This window comes from Bombus bifarius, unplaced genomic scaffold (genome assembly GCF_011952205.1).
Source record: "Bombus bifarius isolate JDL3187 unplaced genomic scaffold, Bbif_JDL3187 scf7180000007974, whole genome shotgun sequence".
NCBI classification, from domain to species: Eukaryota; Metazoa; Arthropoda; class Insecta; order Hymenoptera; family Apidae; genus Bombus; species Bombus bifarius.
In genome coordinates this window covers 360,603-378,155 of record NW_022884360.1, presented here as the reverse complement: position 1 = coordinate 378,155, position 17,553 = coordinate 360,603, and the positions used below count along the sequence as shown (strand labels likewise).

Sequence of the window (17,553 nt, the reverse complement as noted above, 5' to 3'; positions counted from 1 at the left end):
AAGCCTGGGGCGGGGAGGGGCAGGCAGGATTCGATATACGCTGGTCGTTATTAACATACGAGTAATTGGTATTGTTCGCTAGAACCGCCGGTTTCGCGATAAATCGAATAGCAATACGGAGATTTTCCGCGTGCAAAAAATCCCGTTACGGGCATCGATTGTTGGCGTTACGTTGCGGTCGTTTCGCTTCTAAACGATTTTCTTCGCTGCCGATAAGTCGATTCTTTTCGACGTTTATTAGCATACGATAATTGCCAGCGAGCTCGTAGCTCTTTCCTATCGCCGTCGCTCTATTTTTTTTTTTTTTTTTTTTTTTTTAAAGAAATGTCCATTTTCTGCTGTTAACGACGTTTCCTCGTTTCATAATGGCTTCAGTCGTTTCAGTCGTTGGACACGTGCAACGATTGATAAAAATCGAACGCCAAGTACGTGTGTCCCGTAAAACGCGAATCGACTTTGACCCACAAACGTACCTCGCGAAACGTACACGCAAAGGCCTGCTGATAAAACGTGTCTCGTATTTAGTGCTGCGCAAATTTCACGACAAAGTGTGAACCCACAGATGTCCCACAAAATTGTACCCACAAATGACCCACAAAGCGAGGACCCACAAGTGACCCACAAAGCGAGGACCCACAAGTGACCCACAAAGCGAGGACCCACAAGTGACCCATAAAGTTATACCCACAAATGACCCACAAAGCTAACGTAAACCGTTCTCTTTGAACCGTCAGACGGGTGGTGGAAGAACCAGGCTCCGAAAACAGCCTGTACTGCTCGAGGAACAAAAACGATCGGGACGAAATTTGAGGGAAAGTAGGGAAAGCGGAGAAAACGGCGAGGTAAATCGAATTAAGGAAACGACGCGTTCCTGTTGAATGGGTTGGCGTCGGACTGCACACGTTGCGAAGAGGCCGCGTCCTCGCGACGGTTTCGTCGAGCGCATCGAGTGAATCGCGATAGAGCACCCTCGACACGTCTGCTTGTCGAACAAAAGGGACGGCAGCTTGAATCTGGCCGGCCACTCGTCGCGCCAACCCCTATTTTTCCACCCCTCTGCCGTCTGACCATCTCGCTCGTCCGCGCTCCTCTCCAACAAGGAGAATCGAAATCGAAGGTCGAGCGTTCGTTGATCCGTGGTTGGAGAGCGAGGGGATTTTTCAAGGCAAGGTAAGCCGTTCGTGGTAATCGTCGCTTCGTGCATAAGGCTAGTTCTTTCAAATTGAACTTTACGTGCTGCTGGTTGAACCACGATGATAATTAGACTGCGGATTTTCATGCGCCTACAGGAAATATAGGGACTCAGAAATGCACGTGCAACTCCTATAGCCAGAAATAAAGAATTGATAGAACTCTTTTTAACAGTGCAATCTACGGTTCAGCTTCGAATCGCGTTCAAGTTACGCTAAACATCGTAACTTATTGGGTTCGTGGATGCAGGTGCCTGTAAACCGGACCTGACTTGTACTAAAAATCACGGTCATTCAGTTCCCTTGGACTAAGCTAGATTTATTGGCTTGGCAACTAAGTGGTTGCGGATTTTGTCATTAGATGGTATTGACAAAATCCGCAACCACTTAGTTGCCAAGCCAATAGATCAGATTCGAGATCAAGGAGAAATAGAAGCAATCGTTGGTCTATTTGCCAGGCAACTATCGTTCATCTTACGAAAAGTAGATGAAACGAAACGATGCGCTGCTACGAAAGTAGGTACTTGTGTTTCGTGGCAAGTTCGACCAGAGTTGGAACAGAGTGGATATTCGGGTTTTCAGCGTATAAGTCGCGACTGGTTCTCCAGGCGGAGTCACGGTGACAGGTTGGATCGATTATCGCGTGCGAAACGACCTTACGTCGGGAGACAGAAGGTTTCTGGGAAACCGTGTCTCTGGTTCACCAGGTCGTATTTATTGTTCTCGCTGGAATTGGATCGCCCCTTCCTCCGCCTCGTTCCTCCTTTCTTCGTGATTTCAATCCGCGGTCACGCGCGCTCCTCAAATTTTTACCAGCTCTGTAATCAGACCAGAAACTTCTTGGCCTCCGACAACTCTTCAAATATCACAGTTATCGAAATTGTTCGCCTTCTTTGCTATTATGCGACTGCAAAGATCACGACATCGTACGTTTTGAATTTCGTTTCTGTCGCTTTCATTTGCGGTGTCACGAATTCCGACGATCGACGAAACAGCAGAAATCGATGATCGAAAAGACGAAAAAAGAGAAAGGTGGAAGAGCAAGAAAGGACCTAGATAAAATGTAAAACAATATCGGATTAATGTACATAAGTATAGAGGACTTAAAATTTCTGTAAAACAGTGTATGGAATTTATCCGATGAACTGGAGGAAAATCGGCGGCCGTTTCGTCGAAGAGATCGAAACAGTTCGTGCGGAGAATTCGGCTCGCGTTCGTCATCGATGCGAGAACGCGTATCGATCGCTGGAGCCGGCCAATTTCGCGGACAGTCGAAACAGTCAGTCATAATTTTCGCGGACGTTTAATCAACCCCGTGGCCCCCTCTTTCTCTCTGTATATGCCCTCGTAATTCATAGCCGAAGCTATTTACTTTTCCCTTCCTCCTCTTCTTCCGATACTATTCGATCTCGCTCCTGGACTCTCGATATTCCCGGCAATAATATACAGCGACGCGCGAACGTGCCCGATAAATCGTCAGCCTTCGTTCCGATACTGCGACTTCGAATGGGAATTTTGACATTTTTTTATTTCTTTTTTTTTTTTTATTTTATTCCATTCCAGTCCAGAGATAGTTTTCATTCGTCTGCAAGTTTCATCTGTCCGTGCAAAGATTTTATTGACCGCTCGTGACAAATACGTTTACGACGATTAAAAGCGATGTCGCGCAGCAACCATAAATTCCGCGAGACTTTGCCGAAGGATTTTGTCAGGTTCGGTGAAAGGTGACGTCTGCAGAGATACTTTTTCGTAAGAAAGAAATTCTTTATTCCACCGTTGGATACACTTTTCCGCCAGTCTACAAGCTTCTCCATCTGTCAGACTTAGCAAGAGCCTGCTTTTACATCCACACTTCCGCCTAACCCGAATCTAATGCAGTCGTCATAACAATTCAGCAACTGACCCAGAAACGCAAAATGTGTCGTCGTTACGTATACGCTCGCAAGCCTTTTTAGCCAGGTGAAAATCCTAACCTAGTTGCAACATACGGACAGTCTACTTTGAATCTGTCTCGCGCCAAATCCAAACTGAACCCTGACATTTGTTCAACTGGCGAATGTAAAATGGACGAGAAATTGAGATTCGTACAATACGTATCGTTAGATATCGCAAGCATCCACCGGCTCTAAACAGACGTAAAATTTGTCCTTTGCAGATCGTGTCAGCGCGGACGTGTCCCATGAAGTCGATAGACGACGGCAGCAAAGTCGGGGCGCGATCTTCGAGCATCACCGACACGGGATCGGACGTCTATCGCGGCACCAGGTGAATCGAAGTCGAGCAACGCTCGCCCACAAGTAAATCCCGCCTTTGCGCCATGTACAAGATCCTTCGACGCGGCTCCAGCCGCGTGTTCTTCGCCTGCGTGGTTCTCTTGACTCTGCTCTTGTGTCTGTACTACGTGAACCAGGCACAGGCGCCGTCCACAGGTCCATCTGCCGGCATCCTGAACGAGGAGCTGAGATACGATCGAGGTCTGACCTCCATCACGCCGGACTACGTTGAATCTCCAGATGCGAAGGTCTCGCTGGACACCTGTCCCGTCATCGTGCCCAGGAACGTGAACATCGACACGCAACAGGAGTTCAGGAAGTTCGACTTTCAGGTGAGTGAGCTTGTTTCACACGGCTGACGGCGAATTTCTAGGTAAAATGGAAATCCAACGACGATATTCTCTTGCAACTGGATTGCTGACGTGTTTCTTAGGATCTAGGAGATTCGAGTGGCTGAAATTTGGCTTATTAGTGGGCCAATAGGATTCATTCGCTTCTGAAATAGTCGTTTCGACGTTCTTCGTGTTACGTTCGACCAATTTGCCGATCTCGATTAGAAAGCGATTAGAGTTTGATGGGCCTTTGGCCTGGCTCTTTGAGGTTCGTTGACTCCCGATGAATATCAGTACAATAAGCAGTGTTTAATCGAGCATGGCCTTGATTCATGCTGGATTAAAATTTGATGGATCTTCGATCAGGTCCTTTGAGGATTAGATGATTTTCCTTGGTGAAACGCGTTAGACTAATACGCCAGAATTTGCGGTTGGAACTGTTCGTTTCGCGACTCAACGATCCCAGAGAATATAACGCGATTTAAAATGTCCCAGATAGCGTAACATAAAGAAAAGTTCGATAAAGAGTGCCTCTGTTAGCTTCCTTTATACCTCAGCGAAAATTCTGTTTGCTTTGAAGGGAGGAGAAACTGGAAGGAGGAACAACTTGTCGCCTTGAAGGATTCGGAAAGAGCAATTAGCAGGGAAACGCGGTCTTTCAATTAATTCCCGCGCTATGCAGCCGAATATTTATGTTCCCGTGGTTAGAATGATCCAGGGACAGCGCGTAAGTCCGGTCGTTTTAAAAGTACCGCGTCATTAGCCGTGAAACTTTCCTTTCTTCGTAACCCTCCGGGGAGTCTGCGGACTTTGCCGATTTAATGGACGACCCCTGTAACAAGGAATTTTTCCTCTTTTTTCTTCCCTGCTTCCCCTTCTTTTCTTCTTTTCTTGCCGAGCCATTGAATCGAAAATAATTTAGCAGTTTGTCTCGAGCTTCTAAACTCCCTGGCCGGAAAGTTCGTAAGTCTCCGCGAATTCGCCAACTTCTTCCGGCCTCTGCATTCGAACGAGAATAGCTGGCATCTCGGATAATTTAATATCCTCGGGAAATTGGCCAGGGGAAAGTGAAAACGCACGAGATTCTCGAATTTCTACCGTATATTCCCTCGCGCATCAGCTTGCACGCGTTGTTTTGTCTCTGTGGGTTCAGTGGCGGATGGTTTTGAAATTGCTGTTGCTTTAAGATTGCGCCTGGATTGCCAACGTTGCTGTTGGTAGCGATCGGTTCCGAGTGGATTCGAATATCCAAACGTTGGTTGCTAGGTAAAATCATAGGCGTTAAATGGATTCCAATATTCAAATATGTAACTATTGATGTATCAAATATCCAAGTAGCGAAGTATTCAAACATAGGGTATCGAATATCGAAACGTCGGGCTCGCAGGGTATCAAATGTCCAAGTATAGCGTGCCAATTATCCTAATATCCAACTATGGGCTATTAAATGTGCAAATATTCGACTTTAGGGTATCAAATGGAGTTTTAAGTATTAAATAAATCGAAATATCGAGAAGCCCTTAGGACGTCTGACGCAACTCTTGTTGTATCTCGTTCGTAATTATTCCGATGCTTCGATAATGCTGTACGATGGTCGATACTTCTATTAAAATACAAATAGTCCCGTTTTCGAAATGGGATAATCGAAACGCTGTAAACTATGAGATCCAATTAACAATTGCGGAATAATTAGAATCCAATTGCCGATCGATGTAACAGGATGTTTCAATTTTCTGCCATTTCATATTGAAAATATTTTTCTAAACAAGTAGTTGGCCAGATAATTGCGTATGTAGATTAAACTGGGACGACAGCTTGCATTCTATTTTTCACCCGTTCTTCCATCATCGATGAACATCGATTGCAACCCACGCACGTCCCACCGACAATTTATAAGGTTATTCATCCCGTTGCTGATAGAATTTTGATAGTCGATCAATTCTTGAAAAAAATTCCAATGGCGCGCGTCACGATTTTTCCAACTTAATATTTACCTTCTACTCTTTTTTTTTTCAAAATCAATCGCATATTTTTCAAAGCCTGGCTACGAATTTCAGTCAATCGAATTCTATGGAATCATCGATTCTGTGAATCCACCGATTCGTATTTGCAAGTTCAAGTTTAAACGGATGATTCGAATTAATTGCGATCGGAAACCGGAAGTCTCAGTTGACGTACAATTGCGTCCAATTGTGAAAGGCAATTCGGTGACGAAACGATGCTCGTCGCGAAGGTAAACGAGTTAAACCGTTCAATTGCTTTAGACTTTCAAATTGTTTTGATTACCGTGCAAAAACATATACAACATATATATACAGGGTGTACCTGCATAATCTTCGAGCATCTACGGAATAAGATCAGCGAAGAAAGAAATTTAAAAGAAAATATTCCTCTTCGAGACTTCGTCTCTGGACAAATCACGTTAGAAGGTTCGTTGCACAGTACACAGGGTGTACTTTGTTAACTTAGAATTCGATAAAGCTGATAGAAGATTATTCTATTGAAAAATAGAATGGAAACAGTAGCTGGAAAGTTGACACTTCACACGACTATGTTTTTAGAATCCGCGAGATAAGATCAATTTCTACGGTTAAGAGCAAAAATTTGTCTGTTACATTTGACGTGTACGTGGTAAAACGGCATGAACCGAACGTAGAATCTGAAACGCCCTGTATAATCGGCAAATTCAGCGGACGTAATATAAACGCATCGGCTATGAACATTCGGTAAATTGAATTATCGTTCGCAGAAAGTTTATGCCGGACGGTGATCAAATCGAGCGGCTTTAATTAATATGTTCGTTCCTCGATAATAATCACCGGATGAAACGATTTCGACGAGCGCCAGCTTGCGCGCGCGCGCTCCAAGTAGAGTGCACTTTACGCGAGATTGAGCGGCCAACAATCGCAATGGTGTTGATTACGAGCACTCGACACGCGTAGTTGCGTTAATCACGAGTTCCGCTAGTTTCCATACTTTATTCCCTAAAATCGAGAAATTTGACGAAAGTTTCACATTTTTATTTGAATTTGTGTTTTACAACGCAACTGTCAAAAGTATTTACTGGACATTCGGCTGTTTTTATTTGAGGTTAGGAATTTACGATTACGATTCAATATGGAAGCTGTTGCAATTGGAAGTAAATGTAGCAACACGTGCAGCTCTAGCACGGAATTACGTTTGGGGCTCTTCGCGTGTTTTCTATTTTTCATAAAACTTTGCTGTAGATTGCAAATTTTAAATTGTTGAAAATATCTTTTTACCATCGTTGTCCATTTACTCTTTTTCCAATTGTGCAGCGAGCACAACGTGCGTCTTGAGACTTTCAGGCGGAATCGTACTTTTGATCGACCCTGTAGAATGGCGGGAACGAAATCGCCGGACGAGACGCGACGACGTTATACAACAGTGGAAAATTTGTTTTCCGAGCGTGGCGCGTCGCCGAGGGTAGCGCGTCATCCAACAGAAGATGGAAACGAAGATGCAGACTCTTGCGATTTAGGCTTCAACCCCCTCCCTCCTGTTCTCATACCCTTCTCTGTGTCTGTCGTACACCGACAGACTACATCTCGCAATTTGCTTAAGCAAACCTTTCCAGAAATTCATATCCGTCGTTGGTCGTCTTCTTCGAGGCACCCTTGAACCTCTGCTGCACCGCCCTCCGTGATACTTGAGCCGAATATTCGTGTCTCGCACCCTCCGACCGGCCAGAAATCTCGCCATCCTCGCTACCTGTCCAGCTTATACAACCCAGGGCCAATTACTTTTGGATTTTCCATGCTGAGGCCGCTTTTTAATCTCTCGTTTGGATTCCCCTTTTCTATCGCGCGGCTTCTGATGAAACTTTCCAAGGTCGCGAGACTCCTCAGGCTCCTCAGAAGGTTATGGTCTACGTCAGCTTTGTCTCACATTTCCTCGCAACTGCCAGGGTTCTTCGATTTGGGCTGACTTTGGATTAGCTTTTGGGTAACTTTAGTTTCTGGAAATTGAGCAGTTGTTGGTTTGCCGTGACAACTGACTACTTCGATCGAATTCTTCGATTTCGGTTGGCTTCGAGTTTTACCAAAACTGGATCACGTCAAGTTTTAAAACGCGACTGACAAATGGCTGTAACAGTGCGGTCTTAGCCTGAAAGATTGGCAAGCGTAGCATCCAAGCCCTTAGTAGACTGAACCATAACAAGATCCTCTGTGACGAACGACTGACCCATAAACCCCATGAAGCAATTAATTTCGGGAACCTTTGAGCCTGCACTTGGCATGTTCCGTAAACTCGTCGAATTTCCAGCCATAATTCCGTATCCCTGCATCGAGCCACAAAGAGGAACACGGTATGCTCGTCTACGTAAAGATAGACACGTAGCAGTGCGGGTATCCTCTCAAAGACGTGACGCTTTGAAACGGCCTGGCTCTCGACACAGCGCATCGACTGCATCGATGGCAACGACACGCCGCCAGCATCTCACGATTGCGGATTCGATTTTCCCGCGATTCGAATCCCAATCGAATTTCTAATCCGATCGTTGGGCCGACTCTCGACAGGGACGTACGTTTGTACCCCGTGCGAAATGTTCGTGACACAGCTTCGCCTGGGAATTTCCAATGGGAGAAACCCACTGTCCATCCGGCTCCTTATGCTGATGAAATTGAAGCGGTGCGCGTGACCGGTTCCCTCTGAAATATAAATAATACCCTGTCCGTTATCGCTGCGAGGATCGAATTTCCTCAGATCGACTAGCCGTCCTCCTCGTCTTTCCTCTCGGCTTCTCTTGTTTCGTTATTCGACGACGAGTTCTCGCTCGAGATCGATGACCTGCTTTCCAGCCGTGGATACGGATCTGCAGACTCTCAGCGAGGATAACCAGGATAATTCGCACTTAACCAAGCTTAATCCGGGCTTAACCGGGTTCAATCTGGACTTAACCAGGCCTAATGTGAACTTAAACGGCATGATGTAAGCTTAATCCTGCGCAATGTACATGCGACTACGTGAAATCTACGCTGAATATGGTTCGATATAAAATCAACTTGGCCTGATCTACGCTTAATTGGTCGGAGTATAGAGTTAATCGGGTTTAATATTAATTCGCACAGGCACGTGATGTAAATTTAATCAGCCATGTAATCTGAACTTAACCGAATTCATTTGAAACTTCAGCAGACTCGATGCTACGTAAACCAACGTAAACTGACATCGGCATAATCTGAGCTTAATCAGGCTTAATATAGACATAATCAGGCTCGATCTACATCAAAGCCTAACCAGGCCTAATCTGCATCTAAGTAGGCTTAATATAGACCTAACGAGGCGTTAGACCTGGACTTAACTAAATCTCGTAACCGAGAGCTAATCTGATCAAAAAAACTGAAACTGATACCGGCTGCCACGTAACGTCTATAGTAATTTATCGATTTAATTTTAATTAACCGCGTAAGGTATGCGTTTAATTATGAAAGAATAGAAATCCAAAATTCATTCGATGTTAAATCGAAAGAAATTCGTCGATGATTTTTGTATCTCGAGGTCCGGAGTTCACAAGTTCTACCTCTCATTGTCTTACAATTTCAGTTCCGCTGAGAGTAATTAGTTTATCTGCAGGAGCAAATCCACGAAACTTCCACTCGACTTTAACCGAAACGAAATCTCTGCCGTTTAATGATCTCTCGCATCACTGACGAAGGGGTCCCATCGCGGATTTAACCGAGATTTGATAGAAGAAATATGTTGATCCTTCGTCTAAAGGCAATTATGCGGCGACACGACCGCGTCTCGTCGCTATGAATCAGATTTTTGCGGGTCGTGGCGGTCGATTACATCGCCAGCAAATCCGATAACGAGGTCCTTTGCCCACGGGGATTACAGGCAGAAACGGTCGACTGCCTTTTATGCGGCCCGCAGAGAAGAAGAGAGCTTAAGGGCCGCCAATCGCGCACGGGTTTACTTATTCTTCACGCTCGATGAAATCGTTCCGCTCCGAGGATTGCGTCTCCACGAGGACTCTGCTCTGTCTGTCTCAAGAAAGATCGCTAACTTCTTCCTCTTCTTCTTCATCTTCCTCTTCTCCTCTTTCTTCGTCGGTCAGTAGATCGAGTCGAACCGTTGGTTAACAATCTAAAGCTAACTGAAACCTAATCAAACCTAACCAAATGTAATCAGATGCGATTGAAAGCTGATTAAACTTAATCAAACCTGACCAAACGTAGTCCAAACCTAATCAAACCTGATCAAACGTAATCCAAACCTAATCAAACCTAATCAAACCTGACCAAACGTAATCTAAACCTAATCAAACTTAATCAAACTTAATCAAACCTATTATATATATATATATTTGTATAATCAAAACTCAACAGAAATGTAGCCTAAACTTGTTCGCGGTTACGTGACTCTTTTAGATTCATGTGACGTTGTCAAAACTGACACTTTCGGTCCGTGATATTTACAGCACCGTAAAGATCGTGATAAAGCAGCAACCAAATCACGACAAAGACATCGGTGCACGTACGAACAGGACAATTAGACAGTCCGCAACGCGTCAACCGATGGGTCGGCTAAGTAACCACATCTGGATGGCTCTGAGCCCGAAGATTAAGAAACAGAGGACTCAGAAACAAGGCGACAACTTTCAGATTTCCAACCGACACTAACCGTACATCGTCCGAAACTCGTTAAAATCTCGATGACAGAGATCCTGTGTCGCAGTTGTGATCGTCGAAGAATCTGTGGGAATCTTATTTTCCAGCTACCACGAGGACAAAAAGTTGCCGGCCGCGATGTCTCGAACTGCTTCAATTGCGGGGTAAACCTTCTCTGTTCGCGCAGCTTCAGCTTCGAGGACCCTTATGTATTTTATATACGCTCGCATAAAGGGTATCGTGGCTGTTGAGGACCGCGGGGAACGCAGCACGTTTCTCAAAGGACCCGCTGTGCTTCGCCTTTCTTTTTCTTTCCATCTTATCTGCCGCTTCCTTCGTGCTTCCTCCTGCTCCTCGAGCGAGCCGGTTATAGAACGTCAGTGAGAGGAACAGAGACAACGAAAGGAAAAAGCGGACGGTTGTTCGAGCTGACAGAAATAAGAGGCACGCTCTCACTCTGATTTGCAAAGGCATTTCCGGGATTACTTTCCGCAGCTTTTTCTCTCTTATTCCTCTCCGACTCTTGCTTCACCGTCAGATTCCCAGCAGATCCTCGTCGTCGCGTCCTTCTCGATCGAGCGATTTTTAAACGAACGTCATCTGCAAGAAGAAAGAAAGAAAAGAAGAAAGAAAGAAAGAAAGAGAGAGAGAGAGAGAGAGAGAGAGAGAAAGGAAAAAAGAATAATTGGAAACGTGGAAAGGTAAAATTCCAACGAACAAAAATTCTACCTTTATCCGGGTCAGGATTACTTAGACTCACGAGTTTAGGTTCTTCGTTACACGCTGCGGACGGGGATTAACGGATCCCTTGGGGAATCTCTTTCGCGCAAGCCGATAGATTCGGGTCACAAGCTTTTGCAATTGCAACGGCGACTGATAGTTTCGGGAATTTTTCGAGCACTACGCGTAAACGTGCTCCAGGTGACTGGCTGTTTTTCCACTGACGGATAAAAGCAAGAGGAAAATACGGCTAATGCCGTTAGAGCTGTTTTAACCTGGCAAAGCGAAAATCTTGCTGTCAGTAATTTCATCGCGACCGCCACTGGCGATACAATTAACGAACGTAAGCGTCTGCTGTCAGTTTGCATGATCGTTTCACTCCTTTGTACCGACGAGTTTTTCAGCAAAATGGAAAAATCGTAGCTGAAAGGTAGAAGTTTCCCGCCAACTTTTGACTCTCAGCTGGATCTGCCAGTTAATTGGCACAACTTTTTCCTACGTAGACGTTTCAGACAAACTGCACCGTTTCAGTCGATAAATATAAAATGGTAGAAACAAGTTTCTTTTCATATTTGTTGCTAGATCAGTGACGATGTGTATTCCATGCCAAATTCTGACATGTACGAGGCTGGTACTTCCTGCACTTAGATATGAAAGCCACGTGAGACGATGGAATGTACTTAGAGAAGGTCGCCTAACTTCATTCGTGTATTCACGTACTGAAGACATAGCAAATTTTCTGTTTAAATATTTTAAAATTCCGCTGACGCTTTATGCTTTTCGAAGGCTGGAAAAATTCCTGCGAAAGGAATTTGTTACCGAATTACAGCAGTTAACGATAGTAGAGTTATGGATGAATTATTAGGTTGTCCGAAAAGTTTCTTTCGTTCCATAACTCATTTCGTTATATTTCTATTATTATGTTAAAATCAATTATGTTAAATAAAAGAAAAAACATTGCACGTCTATTATTCCCTTATAAAGCGAAAGAAACTTTTCGGACAACCTAATATTTGTAATGCGCTGCAGTATTTTACAAAACTTCAAAACTCGTTTCGTCGATAATCCTTCGTAAGAAACGATGATCCGGAGGATTGCGTAAGACGATGGTCGTGTGAACTGAAATATACGAAAGCTATAAAAATACAACTTAGTACTAAAGTTGCAATGAAGAAATCTTTTTAAAATGTATTTGTATCGTCGTTCTTTCGAAACTGGTATTACTTCCTGGCCGACCCCTGTATCTTCTCGATGAGAAGCTCAGAGAAAATAAAATTTCACGATTAAACTCGATCAACCTCTCCCCAAACACACACACACGATTATTGGCTTGGCAACTAAGTGGTTGCGGATTTTGTCATTAGCTGGTATTGACAAAATCAGCAATCACTTAGTTGCCAATACAACTTCAAGTAGTATCGGTCGGTAGTTGATCAGACATCTCACGAATCTCAAAGTTGTCGCTCTTCGCTGCAAAAAAAAAAGCAAAGAAATCTTCTGCTTCTGTGTAAAAAGTAAAAAGGGAGATGCAAAGGACGAATGGTCAGAGAATAATCGTCGCGGACAAAATAGTTCAGGGTGGACGTAATATCTCACGAGTGAATCCATCGTGTGAGGTGTGGCCAAGTTTCGTCGACGATATACGCCGTGTAATTAGACACCGACGTCCTAATTCAGACGGTCCAAGGAAGCAGAATATTGGCTTTCGCCTCGACCCGAGTATAACGAGCCGAACCCTCTAATTGAACTCCGCAGGAATGTTCGTACAACGGAGCCTCTTCACGGAGCCGGCAGGGTTACAATACGCGGATAACCGTGGACGAGCAATGCGGCGACAGGTCGCATTCCTTTGGTCAAACTCGAATATTAATCGGGCTAATTAGAGGTGCTGCTCTCTGCTCCAGCCTCTGTCACGAACCTCGTGAACTAACTAAGAAACTATAAGATGTTTGAAAAAAGAAATAAAAAGAAGAAAAAGGAAGATATATAAATATGTATCAACTTCCTTGGAGGGAGTAATTCACAGATTTGTAAAAATATTTCCATCGTTTCGAGGCTCGTGGTTGCCTGGTTCAACGGGAAAAGCGGTTTTCCGGATAAAACCGTAATAACGATGGTGAAGGAAGATCCTCTCGGGAAGATGTTGAGAATACGTAGCTCTGTGTATGCATAATGGTAGGACGAATATGGGTCGGTATATTGTAGTATCGTGGACAAAGGCCCTAAGAAATATCGGGTGAACCATAAACAATATCGCGGGAAGGCCTAAGTGCCGTTAGGCCGAAAAGGGCCTGACAGTTTTACCGGGAATTCGAGTGGTGGGAGTCGAATTGAGTAGTCGTGAGTTTAGTAGTCGTGAGTTAAGTAGTCGTGGGTTGAATAGTCGTGAGTTGAGTAGTCATGAGTTGAGTAGTCCTGAGTTGAATAGTCATGAGTTGAGAGTCGAGTGGTCGAGTGATGAGAAGTCCAGTTGCGAGGAGTGGAGAGTTGAGTCACCGAGTTGTTATGAGTTGTAAACTATTAATTGCGAGTTGTTTATTAACTATTTAATTATAGCACATTACTGTATTTAGTTCACGTTAAGTAACCATCGTTTCCTGCTTAATCCATTGTAAATAGATCTATCGGTCAATAAATTTATCATATGAGATAAATAAACAATCCTATAATATCGTAGACAAAAATCATGCATCGGTGGGCACGAAGTTGACGATGTTTCTAAAATGTTCGAGTGCTGACCAGTTAAGAGAACCAGCTGGTTTTCGCGTATTGATAAATTCACAAAAATTATAGCTTTCCTTATCGGATATAATTATCCGCAGTTTGCAAAGGGAGATAAGCGTGCTGAAATAACAACCAGCATTATTCTCCAGCTATTATTTTCGCAAGGTGTTTTTGCAAATCCTATGTTAAAAAAAAAATTATCAGCGAAAGATCTTTGGTATTTTCGATCGTTGAAGATACGGTTTTAATTGCTTAAAGAAAATAAATACTCGATAGAAGAAGACATAGACGTGGAAAAGGGAAGAAGAAAGGTAATAATAGCTTTGGTTAGAACAACGAAGTTACAACAGAGAAATGGAACCGTGGAGTGTGTGGATCAAACGAATCAGGGGACGGAGGAGACTTGTTCCGCTCGTAAAAAGTTGGACCGCGTTGTCCGAAGATACCGGGGCCAGCCTTATTGCTCAGCCAAGCGACGAGAATGCCGGAGATTGTGTAGCTCGCAACTTGTCCCCTAGTCGGCTTTTGTCGTGGAAACTGCTGGAAAAGAGCCCAGTCGCCGAGCTTTATCACGCTCAGAATGTAATTCTATCTCTGCGCCCTTAAATTTGCCAAATTCATCCAGGTCCGCGTGAATAGTCACCTTTGACGATCAACCGACGCTGTTGGCGTGTCGAAAATTACGTCTCCTACAGACGGAGGAAAGAACGCGCGAAAAAAGAATTCGTAATTTTGCCACGAATAGTTTTTCTCGGGACACGCCAGTGCCTCGTTGCTATTCTCGTCTGTTCCATCGGAAACTGACTTGCCGAGTTATTAAATTTTCGTAAGTCCGCATTTGCCTTCGAAACGATATCATTTGGCTGGGATTTTCTTTTATGAAAAATTCCCAAACACTCGCTACGTCGCCCTAACGCTTTTGCTGTATCGTAGAGTCGTCCATAGACGCAAGGAATTGAAACGTAGTCTCTGCGATCCTTGTCAGAAGCTCGGTAGAGTAGAATTTGCCTGTTGCGTTTAATCTAATTCTAATCTAATTCATTGGGACGTGGGATATTTCGTGCACAAATGGCAGAGGATCGAAACGAACCTGACAAATTAAATTACAGAAATCCGACAATCCATCAGCCTACGGTGTATCTTCGACAGAATCATAGTGCTACAATAGCGGGACGCAGAAAGTTGCTGGCAAACTTGGACAGCTTGTGTTGGAGTTCTCGTCAACTTCTTACGAAACTCTTTCTTCTGAGTTGAAAACACCAACCGATTTCTATCTTCCACAGCCTTGAACGTCGTCTTTCGGTATTTCAGAATCTTCTGGTCTTTGATATATGGCACACGTCCAACGCGTTACACTGGTTCGATGTAAACGGGTCACGCGCTTCTTACAGGCTCGTTGTTAAAAACGTCTTCTAACTACTCGCTTTTTGCCTTCTTTCCACGAGTGCTGTATGCGCGAGCCTGAAGTTTGCCACCAACTTTCCAGAATGCCAGATTCGTCGTTGCGTATCGTATTCCAACCACTTAACACCCGGCAGCGCCAAAGTTGAAACAAATTCGAAATTCCAAGTGCAAAAGTGATGGGCAAAGTTTCCTTCCGCCAAACGCAAAGCCATTATCGTCGAATTCTTCCCATCGAAGGGGGGATAATCTGCATTCGAACGAAACGCGTGATCGATGCCCGGAATATTTACACGCGATGGAGGTTTCAGCGTGCGAGACATAAAGGGCGGAAAGGGGAAAGGGGGTGGTAGATTTATTTCAGCGGCGAGCATTTGTCGAACGTTATTCCAGAAGCCTTCGTGGCGAAAGTGAAACGCGATACGATCCGCCAACCAACGACTGAGACCCCAAATAAATTAGCGGATATTCCAGATCCCGGGCAATCCGAGAACCACCTCGTCCCTTTCGCTCCGTTGCCTGATTATTTGTCGAGTTCTTCTTTGCGTCAGCCTGTCTCCCTACTCCTTCCACTGTGTCTGCTCGAGCATCGATTCACCACTTCCGTTCTCCGCGACGTCTCGCTGTTTCGAAGGCAAACGTCTACTGACGTCATCCTTCGTTTGATCCGCAGGCTGATCTTTGCTTCGAACGATTTTGTTCTACCGAAGCTACTGGCTAAAAAGAAGTTTGCTTTCCACCTATTACGTTTGTATTCTATGGTGTAAACAGGAACTATGGGGTCTAATGGTTCACTCGATTCTTAATGCTTGCACGTTTTTGACAAGGTTTTACGGTGTCCAATATCGTCCATAACTCGAGATTTCTGTGGCCTAAATGTTCAGTTGTGCCTCCCTTTATTAGTTTGGGATTTTGGGACACGAAGCTAATTGTTGAAATTATAATTGGCGTAATATATTTGATAATTTTCTAATGCGTAATCTGTAGAATATGCAGCCTGCATTTAACAAGGTGTAATCACAAATGGAATCAATAGATAGCGTTAGTATCGCATACGTTATCAGATAATATGGGGGTCATAGATTACTATGAATGGCCATATCGATATCATAGATTCTGATAGAAAGGGATTGAACAATAGCACGCAGGGATTTGCGTTTTTAATGGCGCATAAATCCTCGAATTGAAGAAATTAACCTAGGTTTCACCCAGATGTGACCCATTTCGACGATAATTTCATCTAAATGTAATTGAAACGACAGTCGGTTTGATTCGAATCTAATTAAAATCCAACCTAACCTCGTCACACCTGCGATTGACTTTTTTCCCCCCTCTAACCCAGGTTATCTCACTTAATTCTATCCGTTGTCAGTTCAACACTAATTTACTGCAACTCTAACCAAACCGAACAGAAATTGAACGTGATGATCGTGATTGAATCCTAACCTAACCTAGACCTAACCTAACTCAATTTCAATTTGGCTCAGGCATCGAATAGAATTTTCCCACTTCTCTTTGCTGGCATATTCCAAGCTTCTCAAAGACTGTCGGAACAACGATTGAACAAAGCAATTAATAATAGAGGGAGGGCACGAAGGGCAAGGGTGAAAGGAGAAGAAAGGCTGGGACGCGGTCCAGGAACGGTTTTTCAGTCGTAGCCCGTATAAAACGCGCGATAAGTACAGACCGTACTGAAAAGACCGAGGGAGGCTTTGATTCATCGAGGACCACTTCTGCGAACACTTTTTTCTCTTCCCCCCTCCCTTTCCCCTCTGGCCTGCGTCGTGTCTGCACCCTTCTCACCCTTGCGTTTCTCCCTTTTCTCGCGTCCTTTCTTTCTCCCGGTTGCCTGGCTTCGTTTTACCATTCCACGTCAGAAGTTCATCGCGTGAAAAAGCAGCCACCTTGGCACCGATTGCGAAACCGTACCTCTGCTCGTCCATTTTTCCCTTTATCGAGTCTGCCGCTCGATCTACCGGGTGGAATTTAGGCATCGGCTCAACCTAACCTATATTCATCGATCTATGAATTGGGATCGTGTCCTAACCTAAAATTGGGTCTGCAGATATGTTAGGCAACAACTTGACGCAAATTAAATTTATTCCATCATGGAGTTGGCTGATGGAATTGTCGAGTGCTGATTAGGCAAAAATCTGATCTGGTCCAGATCTTCAAAATAAATCTTTCGGTGAGTCTTCCGATCGAAATATAGGTTAGGTAAACGCCTAATTCAAAATTGAACTTGTGTTCGTATAACCCACGGTTCACCGAGCCCTTT

At 44.2% G+C, this 17,553-nt stretch overlaps 1 protein-coding gene across 6 annotated transcripts in view; it reads left to right on the top strand.

Annotated features, from left to right (window-relative positions):
• Positions 1 to 17,553, top strand: part of LOC117216919 (alpha-mannosidase 2) — a 151,103-nt gene that overhangs the window by 76,940 nt on the left and 56,610 nt on the right. For 5 of the 6 annotated variants that reach the window (XM_033464090.1, XM_033464093.1, XM_033464092.1 and 2 more), the window contains one exon: positions 3,346 to 3,795. In XM_033464090.1, coding sequence (XP_033319981.1) covers positions 3,508 to 3,795 — 288 coding nt within the window. In that variant the 5' untranslated portion in view covers positions 3,346 to 3,507. Of the gene's footprint in view, positions 1 to 829; positions 1,171 to 3,345; positions 3,796 to 17,553 lie in introns of those variants that run through there. The other variant, XM_033464091.1, reaches the window with a different exon arrangement.